Raw genomic sequence first — 11,272 nt, forward strand, 5'->3', positions numbered from 1 at the left:
AGTTCAGGGGGGGTGTATCACCTGTCATCTGCTGTGAAGGTCGTTACTGGGTCGTTAAGGAGACTGGCTCTGAGGATACTGGGCTCAGAAGACAACGTTGTAAAAATAGAAGCGTCTTTTCTGGTTTCTCTCCTATTTCTGACTAATGTATTTAATGCGGTGTGCCTGAAAGCCAAACTAAGGAAGATCTAGAAAGACCCTGTAAGCTGTTTTCCTGCTAACGGAGCAAATGAGAGGCCTTAAAACAGCCTCTCCTTCCCATCTGCGTTTCCTTTCCATCTGGAAGTGTGCCCTGCTCTTCCCGAGGGGAAGCAGCTCACAGCATTCATTTGCAGCGAGCCATTAGCGAGCTTTAGAAGTTTCCCATCAAATTCCCCAGGCCCCTGCAGCCGTTGCGATCCATTCTGATGATGAACCAAAGCAAAGAGACTGTACTGTTTGCAATTTTTTTTTGAAAAAAAGAGTGTTCTGATTTTCAAGAGCTGCTCTGAGATTTGAGTGTAGCTCTCATTTTTAAAATATTTTTTCCTCTTCTGTTCCCCTTTCCTCACCTCCACTTCGTCCTTCTCCTCTTTCTTGGTATCTCCACAGTGTTTCGCAGAACACATTCTGAAAGAACTGGACCATTTTCCACCCGAGAAGAGAAGCGAGGTGGTCATTCTGTTTTCTGCTCACTCACTGCCCATGTCTGTAAGTAAGAACATTCTGTTGGGTGACCTAGTGGCAGAGGATCAGATTGTTTTCTTTTCCAAGTGTGTAAAATGAGCCCAGCTTCCACTTTGTCCTAAGCCCAGGGAAGAATGAATTCTTCAATTCCAGACTTAACTTGGTGCTAACTTAACTTCAAGCCTCATAACAACTAACTCAGATTACAATTCTGTAAATAGCTCTCTTCCTTTTTGTTTTAAAATGGTGACTTGAAGATACGTTCGTATGTAAGAGCTTCTAACAAGCGGGGCGATTAAGAGAAGACTCCCCCCCACCGCCCCGCTGAAGAGCTCCGCCTGATGTCTGTGTTGGATGGTGGTGCGTCTCTTCAGACTAGGTGCTCTCGTCCCTGGCTTTAGTCCTCAAGGCTGGAAAGGGGCTGCTGAAATTCCAGGAAGCCATTCAAGTTTTTCAGTTCGCTAAGACTAGGAGCCAACTTTTGGCAAGTGAATATAGAGCGTATCAGGCTGTGATCTGGTTACGTCTCAGTTTGTTCACGAAAATACAGTCTGTGCCCTATCTCGGAAACAAGAATGGTCAAGCCAGTGTGCTGTGTGGTGTATGAAGTGCGTGGAACCAGTCACCAGGTTCCTCCACTCAGAACTAGCACCGCGTCCTAAAAACATTACTTTCCACGCCAGAGAGGTGACAGGCAGCTTTTCTTAGGTGTGATGAAGGTTTTCACTCCATGGTTCTGAATGGAACCATCCTGAGGCCAGGCTTCCACCCATGCCCCCGCCACCACCTGGGGGTCATCGGGGCAGAGCCCCTGGCAGCCTTTCCGCTCCTGCAGCCCCCGGGTTCTTGCCCCTGTGCAGCTGGTGACTCTGGAGACAACTTGCTGTCTTCTAGAAGCCTGCCTGTTTTACTTTCAGGGCAGCGCCTTCTCTTTCTGGCGTCCGCACTCCGCTCGCCCATCCTCCTGCCCCGCCCTCCTCCTGGGCTTGACCGACCAGGCCCAGGGCCCGAAGGCAAGCTCTTGAACCAGCCCGCAGGAAATGCATTTTTGCCCAGAACGGTTCCAGGTGCTGCCTGGCCTCCTCACCCCCAGCCTCACTTCCTTCTTTCCCTGGGGAGGAGCATGCTACCTCCAGGCAGTTTTACTGTCTGAGGGTCCTGTGTGGAGCTGAAGAATGCCACGCACACGAGGAGAACAGGTGGAGGGAAGATGGTGGGGTTTTTTGAGGAAGACGCTGACAGCAAGCTCCCCTACATTCGCTGCTAATGACTTTGTTTAAACTTCTGGCTTTGAAAAAGTGTTTAAACTCAGAGAAAAGAGGCTAAAAGAAGACAGAGAGTGCCCATGGACTCTTCCCTCTGCTTCCCCCAGGTTCACGTCTCCTATAACCACAGTCATCACAGCCAAGATGTCAGCATTGGCACAGTCCTGGGACTACACTCCAGACGTGATTTGGAGTCCATCGGTCGTCTCACAAATGTCCGCTTTCTCTTCCAGTGGCCCACGTTGCATTTAGTTGCTGTGTCCCCTCAGCCTCGCCCAGTCTGTGGCAGTTCTTCACACTGGCCTTTTCTTTTTTTCACCTGGATATTTTTAAAGGGTTGTTTTGTAAACTGTCAGTCGTTTCGCAGCATGTCCCTCCGTTTGGATTGTCTGATGCTTTGTCCTGACTCGATTTTGGTTGTGTATCACTGGCAAGAACACAAGGGATGATGTGCCCACCATGGCAGACCCCACCACGGGGTCCGTGATGTCCAAATGTTTTGCTCCTGCTGATGAGATCCTTGGTCACTTGTCTGAGGTGGTGCCTGCTGGATTTGTCCATTGCAAAATGACTGTTTTTCTCTTTGTCATTAAAGACATCCTGGAGGAGATGTGTCGAGGCTATGCAAATATTGCGTTGCTCCTCAGACTTTGTCGCTCATTTCAGCATTCGTTGGTGGTCTTGCTTGTGGCAATCATTGCATTGTTGTGCCATAGCAATCTGGTGATTCCTTCGTTCTTTCCACATTTTTGCTTCAATGCCTTTTTAAACTGACCATTAGTAATATCATAGACTAGTTAGTCAGCATTTCATGTCAGCAGGATTTATTGAGCACCTGCTATAGTCCAGGCGCTGTTCCAGTCACTGTCACAGGATGTGGGAATGCAGAAAACAGACAAAGATCTTTTTCCTCAGAGAGTAGGGGGACAAGTTGGTAAACATGCTATGTAAGAAAATAGTATGGTAGATTAGAAGATACTAGTCGTGACCGAAAAAAATAAGGCGGGAAAAAGGGCTAGGGAGTCAGTACATGATGAAGTATTAAAGCATTAAAATAATCATCGTGTTGAATATGGTCAGAGGCATTAGCAAGGGGACACGTACCACACATTCGCTGTACGCAAAGCGTCTGTCTCAGGCCATTGTTGCAGGAAGCCTGAGGAGGGAAGAAGTAAAAGGTGCAGGTCCTGTTCTCAAGAAGCCTGCAGCCTGAGCCTGTGTGCTGCTGCTTCCTTCCCTTATGTCACCCGTGTTTCTAGAAGGCCAGCTGTTCTGTCCACTGTCCACGTGGCATGCTTTCAGTTCCTCTTGCAAAGTCGACTACTCACATGATGCCAAGGTGGACGTTTCCGTTCCGGGGTGACTGTTGCTGCCTAACTTTTCTGTGTCCTCTCCCTGTTTCAGGTGAGGAGGGGGAAGAACCATCTTCCCTAGTCACACCTTGTCAGTCTCCCACGAATAACACGGGGCCCAGAACTTTCCATCTCCTCGGGGACCTTGGAGGCCACTGAGTCCAGTGTTCCTTCACCCGATGAAGAAATAGAACCAAGGAAGCTTGGTGATGGAGCTCAGATGGGGTCATCATTAGTGCAGCGGCTAGAAAGGGAGGACTTCGGTCCAGGGCTCACACTGTGTCACCGCACAGAAGCTCTCGGAGCCTTCACCATGTTGGTGACTGAACACCTGTTTTCTCTGTCTAATGCAGGTGGTCAACAGAGGGGACCCCTATCCTCAGGAGGTGGGCGCCACTGTCCAGAAAGTCATGGAGAGGCTGGGTTTTTGCAACCCCTACCGGCTGGTGTGGCAGTCCAAGGTAGGTGGCCTCCACACTTTTGTGGGCAGTCAGCTCTTTTGAGAAGGTTTATTTTAGGACTTTGCTATCAAGTCATTAGATATGGCTTTTTCACAGAGTCAGGCAGTCCAATAAACTGATTGCTCACCATGGCCTGAAAGAACTCTGTAGGTAAGTAAGGTAGAAGGGGAAATCACATGACTCATGGAGTTCCATTGATTTAGTATTTTATTTTTATTCATTTATTTTTTTGAGTCAGGATCTCATTCTGTCACCCAGACTGGAGTATAGTGGCATGATCACGGCTCGCCACAGCCTTGGATTCCTGGGCTCAAGTGATCCTCCCTAGTATCTGGGATTACAGGCGCACACTGCCACTCCTGTCGAGTTGGGTTTTTTTGTAGAGACAAGGTCTCTCTATGTTGCCTAAGCTGGTCTCGAACTCTTGGCTCAAGCGGTCCTCTTGCCTCAGCCTCCCAAAGTGCTGAGAGTACAGGTGTGAGCCACCATGCCTGATCAGTACTTTATTTTTAGTTATAATGCCAGACATTTATGTTGGGCCAACTTCTAGAAGGATTCAAGCTCAGTATGGAAATCCCAGAGCCCATTCTAGCAGGTGTAAAGAGGGGCTCTTGCTCCTACTTGGCAGGGGTGTGTCCCAGGGCCGGGGAAGTGTGCTGGACTGACTAGCATTCATCCTACTTACGCATGCATCCTACTTCCTCACAGGTCGGCCCGATGCCCTGGCTGGGTCCGCAAACAGACGAATCTATCAAAGGGCTTTGTGAGAGAGGGAGGAAGAATATCCTCTTGGTTCCAGTCGCGTTTACCAGTGATCACATTGAAACGCTGTACGAACTGGACATTGAGTATTCTCAGGTTTTAGCCAATGAGGTAAATGCACCTGTCTGCTTTAGTCATCCGCTTGTGATTTGTTGACAAAAGAAACACCCCTGCAACTGTCTAATGCATCATTCAGAGCGACTATTTACTATATCTGTTTGTATGTACAGGGCCCTCGTTCTGAATCATATGAGTAATAATCATGGCACATCGAGTGAAGCAGGAGGGGGAGAGAAGACCTGTGCTTTTGCTAAATCAGGTGGCCCAGGAATCACTGCGTTCAACATTCTTTTTAGATCGAGTTACCGTGCTACTTGAAAGTGATAACAGCTCCATTTCTTTAAGGAAAAAGAACTGTACTGCTCATCAGTTCTCACGGAAAAAATTGTATTGTTCGGTGATTTCTTCTCTTTGCCTAATGGTGTCCTTTACTCAGGATTTTCCTTGGGTTTTAAGACAGAGGAGTCATTGTCATTTAAGAGAAGAGCACGAATGAACATGGAAGTCGTGCATGTTGTAATTTTCTTGAATTATTTTATGTACTCACTCAATTAGCTGTTTGCTACCGTGTTCAGTCTGATCACTGAAATAACAAACACCCTCCTTGGTGTCTTGTAAGACGGCTGTGAATTTTCATTCAGGGCGGAGAAAAGCTGTTGTCCATGGCTCCTGAGGGCAGGCCTGAAACCTGCGTCTGATGTGTAACTTTGTCTTTTTGGGAGGTGTGGAGGTATTGGGACCCAGGACCCTTCCTCCCTCCCGGCTTCTGCTGGAACTTCTGGCCCTGAGCATCCCATGTGTGATGGGCGGAGGCCCGGCCTGCAGGGTACTTCACGGTCTCCGGGACTTTCAGTGGCAGGTGCAGGGAGGAGTGGAAAGTGGGTGGGGGCCGACCATGAGCCAGCACCCAGCGCATCTGGCGTTTGAGTGTCCATGCTGGTCATCAATCAAACATGGGTGAAGGCGGTGCCGAAATGGCTTGTCAGTGGTGCTGATCAAGGGTTCACAGGCACATTATAAGTGGTGAAGATGTGGTTGCAGTGTTGTCTGTGGATTTCATTTAAAGATGCCTCGTATATCCCACCAGGAGTTTGGTTAATTGTGAACTTGCTAAAAATATAGTGCATCCTAAGTTGTTTGGAAAATGAGTTTTTGGCTGTACTGAATGGCAGTTCACATTCATTCGTATTACTAAACCAGCATTATTCTTTAGAATGCAAATGGATTATTAGTGACTAGTAAGTTAGTCCATGTGGCCATAAGAGAGCCACTGGCTGCAATTTATTTTATTATTTTGGTGGGAGAACATTGTACATTGAAAACAACTAACTTATGCTGGGCATGGTGACTCATGCTTGTAATCCCAGCACTTTGGGAGGCAGAGGTTGAGAGGACTGCCTATGCCCAGGGGTTTGAGACCACCTGGGCATCTGGGCACAACCTTGTCTCTACAATAAATCAGAAAATTGGCTGGGTGTGGTGGTGTGTGCCTGTAGTTCCAGTTACTCAGGAGGCTGAGGCGGGAGGATTGCCTGAGTTGAGGAGGGTGAGGCTGTGGTAGCAGTGATTATACCATTGCACTCCTGCCTGGGCAACAGGGGGAGATGCCAACACAGGGGGGAAAATAAACTAACTTTAAAAAGTTTGAATTTTTTTTCCAAATAGAAATGACCTTACTGCTTTTCAGTAATAAAAATAATAAAGATCTCAGTTCAGAGAAGTACAACAGAGAGTTGAAAGCACTCACAGTCTTACCCCTCAGAGATAACATTTGTTAACATTTTGATAAAAAATAGGTTTCTTTTTCTTCTAAATGTGTGTATGTTTTAACAAAAATGGTATTCTACACATTTAACCAAAAAAATGATATTTTACCCATACTGTTTTATAATCATTGTTTCTTTAAAATATTTTATGGACTCGATGAATAAAATTAGACCCACATAATTATTTTTTTTAAATTGCTGATTATTATACAGGTTGGAAGTTTATCATTTTCTACTATGATATACCATTCTGGCATAAATATTTAGTTTCATTTTTTTCCAGTTACGAGGGCAGATGTCTAGAATTGGAATTTCAGTGTCGATACACATTTTCCTAAGATACCCTCCAGAAATGGATTCACTGACCCTGCCATCAATATTGTCAGAGAATGCGCTTTGCCAACACTGGTTATCCTGCTGCTGCTGACTTTTTTTTGGGGGGGTGGAGTCTCCCTCTCTCGCCCAGACTGAAGTGCAGTGGCCGCTCCCAGCCACCGCAGCCTCAACCTGCTGGGCTCCAGCGATCCTTCTGCCTCAGCCTTCCAAATAGCCGGAACTACAGGCACACGCTACCACGCCTGGCTAATTTTTCGTTTATTGTAGAGATGAGGTCCTGCCAAGTTGCCCAGCTGGGCTTGAACCCGCGGGCTCAAACAGTCCAACTCGCTTTGGCCTCCCAAAGTGCTGGGATTACAGGCTGAGCCACTGAGCCTGCCACTACTGACTTTTATGTGGTGCTTTAGAATACAGCCTCCACTTAAGCAGAGAACTTGCATGTCTGCTGCATCTCAACGTTTCTCATGCGAGTTTCCTGATGTTAATACTAATCTAAAAGATTGAGCAACTAAAAAGCTAGCAGAAGGGAAGGGAGGGCGAAGACTCCTAAATGCCTGAGTACCTCGTAATTAGATAGTTTTCAGTTATTGTGGCGATTATTCAGAGCCCAGCTCTGAATTGGATCGAATGTAGGCCCAATACACATTTTGTAGTCCATAAATCAGTTTACTTCATGTTGGTACTTGGGATCAAAACAAGTACCAAACGTACTTGATTAAAGCAACATTCTACCTTGATAAAGTTTGTAAAAATATGCGTTAGAAAGATAGAATAAAAAAAAGAATGGTGAGCAGATTTAAATTACTGGAGAATTTCATCAGGTGTAACCTCAGGAATGGTCTAGAAAACAGGCCCGCTGTGGGAAAGCAGTGGGGGTCAGGGAGGACGTCGGAATTGCAGATCTATTTACAGTATCAGAGTCAACACACAGGCCCAGCCCTGTGGCTGGTTTTCATGAATGAGCAGCCCGCGAACACGTGAAGTCGGACTTTGAATTGTGAACGTGTATCTGTGTGGGTTTACTTTTTGGTAGCAGTTTCTTAAAAAAACAAGCAAAAAAAACAAAAGGAAAATAAAATGTGTTTGTGTTTTTCTCCCTCTTCTCATTTGATTCAGTGTGGAGTTGAAAACATCAGAAGAGCAGAGTCTCTTAATGGAAATCCATTGTTCTCTAAGGTATCTGTAGTGTTACAACCATTTGAGTACAACATACTGGAGAGTAATCCTCTGAGAAACTCTTGCGGAATATTGGTTTTCTCACATATTAGAACATTTGGAGTTCCAATTAATTACGAAAATAAAAATCGAATTCCTCATCCACTCACTTTTTCCTTCCGATAGGCCCAGTTTTCTTATTTGTACCCACTCATAACTATGTTTCATTTAAAATCTGCTTTTCGGAGCAAAGGTCCAGTGGGTGGGGTAAGAGGGCTTTATTTCCTGAAATCTCTGTTTTAACTGCCTCGGAGCTGAGGATCCTCAGGAAACGAAGATGTCGTAGACTTTGGTTCAAAGGGTTCACAACTTAGATGAAAAGAAACCTCAAGCTGGAGCGATTATCTGGGCAGATGGGAGGAGGCAGGCATGGGAAACAGGCTGATTGTGTGTCCCTGATATCTTGCCTCTTGTCTTTGCAGGCGCTGGCTGACTTGGTGTGCTCACATATCCAGTCAAATGAGCTGTGCTCCAAGCAGTTGACACTGAGTTGTCCGCTCTGTGTGAATCCCATCTGCAGGAAGACTAAATCCTTCTTCACCAGCCAACAGCTGTGACCCTGCCCGAGGACCCTGTGGGATTAGGCAAATGCCCGATCTCCAGATACCACGGCTGTGGAAGGGGCGTTATTTAGAGGTCAGGGAAGGACATCACCTTAGGAGATGCACAGCCTTTGGGCACAAGTCGTGTGGTTTCTTGAAAATTGGACTCTATTGAAAGATTTCTATTTTTATATAACCATGCCGTAAGCATTTATATTTCCTCTCTCTGGGTAAAGTTACTAGTTTGGACTGTCTGCTAGGACATTAAAAAAATGAGTTTAAAAATTTATGAGATGCACACCTGTTTTGAAATACAGATTTTGGTTTTATGGCCCCAAACCTCCTGAAAGGGCAGAGAGTGGGCTGTCAGTGCGAATGACATCTGCTTACAGTCTTGCATATAGTTGCAGTTTTTAAAAAATGAACATAGTTGAGTATTTGAAATGGATTGGAAAAAGAAATGTGCCCTAATCTTTCCCTAAGCCCATGGGTCAGAAAATACCTATGAGGCGGTAGGGTTCCCTACAATGGCTGCTTTTGCCAGCGGGGCCGCCATTCGTTGGTCATTTTGGTGTTTGTGTGTGAGTTTCACTTTCTTCACTGTAAAACCGAATCAAGTACAGATTTCAGAAGTGCTCTGAGATTTCCCCAGGCACCCAAGGCTAATAAATGTGTGGCAATCCAGTGCTTGTCGTATGTGCCTTGGCGGGAGTCCATGGTGCCACAGGGCTGGGGCTCCCGGTGCTTCCTGTCTCCAAGGACAGCGCTGCTGGGAAATGCTGATGATGGGCTTCGCCTTAAAGCCCCCTCCTGGACCCTTGAGAGCCTTTCCACCCAGTGTCTTCATTTTGGTTGAATGTCTCCTTTCTGCACATTTGCTTTAAGAATTATTGTACAAGGTCAACCATACTTTGTATCCTTGAGTCCTTTGTTAACTTACAATTTTTATTATAAAAATTGTATTGCCGTACAATAGGGCATTTGAAAAATACAAAAAAAGAAAAGAAACCACTGTAATGCAATAACTATTATATTATTGATCTTATGCCAGTGTTTTCCTGTGGATATTTTTAATGCTATTGCCACCTTGAATTTGTGAATGAAAAGTTGTTCTAAAAATGTAGAAATAATGTCCGATCAGAATCTGATATTTGACATTTAGATTGAACTAGATTAAAAGATGCCTGATGGATCCATGAAGAATTTGTAATGATCAGTTTCTCTTTCCTCCAGGCCCTAAAACTTTGTTCTTCAAAAGAGCGTTTCTTTGATTTTTTTTTTAAAAAGCCAGTTTGTAAAGTAGAAGTATTAGGGGTTTCACAGATCTTCTATATTCAGAGTTCTATGTTAATATGTATTATGAGATCATTAAGGTTTTAAGCAGTTTGATCTATGCTGTATGTTAAATCAAAGCTGATCAAAATTCATCAAGGTTATCAAATATGAGGAACTGACTTTGTAATACAGAAAGAAACATGCCATCTGCTGGAGTTAATAGTCTTCCTACACTGGTAATGGCCCTCACATTTGTAGGGCATCTACATTTTTAAAATTTCAAATTGGCTTCTCTCTTGGTAGGTTACATCTCTAGAAAAAGATACAAGGCATAGATAGTTGTTTAGAGTTTTCCTCTATCCTTTTTCATCTTTTTTGAGCACTAAGTTCAAAGTAGACTTTAAGTGACTGTCCCATGTAAAGTGAATTCTCTGGGTCAGTGATATGATGCCGGAAGGCAGGCTCTCCCTCAGCAAACTTGTTCAGTGTCTGCTTCAGTTCTTCACCAGCTTTAGAGGTGAAAACGTAATATTAGGGAGATGTTGCAGACAACTCCAATCAGGAGTTCACTAAGGAGACTTCCAAATCAACGGAGCCTGTGCTGTCTGGAATAACATCCTTGACACCAGACTGGCCTTTGTAAGAAGCGAAATGGGGTTTATCGAGATCACTGCCCATGGCGTTTGTTGCTCTAAGAAGTTTGTTACCTTTGACTTGGGTAATAGACTCATCGTTAAAAGCCCTGTAAATGTGTACTGGGGCATGTTGGTGCTGACTACATACTAAAAATCCATGACTTTGTAATACCTCAGAATATACATCCTTGCTCAGGTAAGCCTGTGAGCAGAATTGTAACATTTCTTTAGGATTTTGACACATTTTTCTTTATGGCTGATATTAGACAATCATGATTATGTAGGTATGAAGAGAAAGAGGGATTTTCTGCTCCAAGTTGCTCAAGCTAAGCCTGTCAGAAGGTATGTTATATCAACAATTGTCAAGTAAGATTAGGTCATGGATACTTTCAGCCAATCTTTCTTTCTCTTTTCTTCTTGATTTCGTTTTGGGGAAAATACACTGATGTGGTGGGATAGATCGCTTAGAATAAAGTCACTGCATTTGTTTCCTTCAGTAGAGCTGTTCTCATAAATCGAGTGTTTAATTCAAGAAACTAATTTACGGCATGGAAAAGCAATCCTTTCCTCAATCTAATACCCCTGTGTTTATCCAAAATGTGTTTTATACCCCGAGGGTGAGATTAGGCTGCAGCCACACCTTAGACAGGACCAGCAACAAGACTGGTCCCTGCCGAGTGTAGATGACCATGTGGCACCTGCATTCCTAGGGAATTCTGCCATCTGAGTCCCACCACTGGGGGGCAGAGGTGGGCGGGGCTGCCGGAAGGATCCACCCTGCACAATGACAGCTGGAGGGCAGAATCCAAAGCTGTCAGCCTTCAGGAAGAACATCTGCGGGTGCACCTACAACTCACCTCAGGCACCTGTGTCTCTTAACTTCTTAGCCTGGAAAGCCCCTTCTGTCATAATCCTGGAGGTGACACAGGAACAGACT

General features: G+C 45.1%; 1 protein-coding gene across 2 annotated transcripts in view; it reads left to right on the forward strand.

The window, feature by feature from the left end:
- Positions 1-10,831, forward strand: part of FECH (ferrochelatase) — a 36,583-nt gene extending 25,752 nt beyond the window's left edge. For both annotated transcript variants that reach the window (XM_021717062.1, XM_021717061.1), the window contains 5 exons: positions 592-690; positions 3,637-3,744; positions 4,453-4,617; positions 7,785-7,844; positions 8,306-10,831. In XM_021717062.1, coding sequence (XP_021572737.1) covers positions 592-690; positions 3,637-3,744; positions 4,453-4,617; positions 7,785-7,844; positions 8,306-8,440 — 567 coding nt within the window. In that variant the 3' untranslated portion in view covers positions 8,441-10,831. The remainder of the gene's footprint in view (positions 1-591; positions 691-3,636; positions 3,745-4,452; positions 4,618-7,784; positions 7,845-8,305) is intronic.
- Positions 10,832-11,272: the final 441 nt, after the last annotated feature.

This window comes from Carlito syrichta, unplaced genomic scaffold (genome assembly GCF_000164805.1).
Source record: "Carlito syrichta isolate Samal-C Ts95f unplaced genomic scaffold, Tarsius_syrichta-2.0.1 Scaffold309211, whole genome shotgun sequence".
Taxonomy (NCBI): Eukaryota; Metazoa; Chordata; class Mammalia; order Primates; family Tarsiidae; genus Carlito; species Carlito syrichta.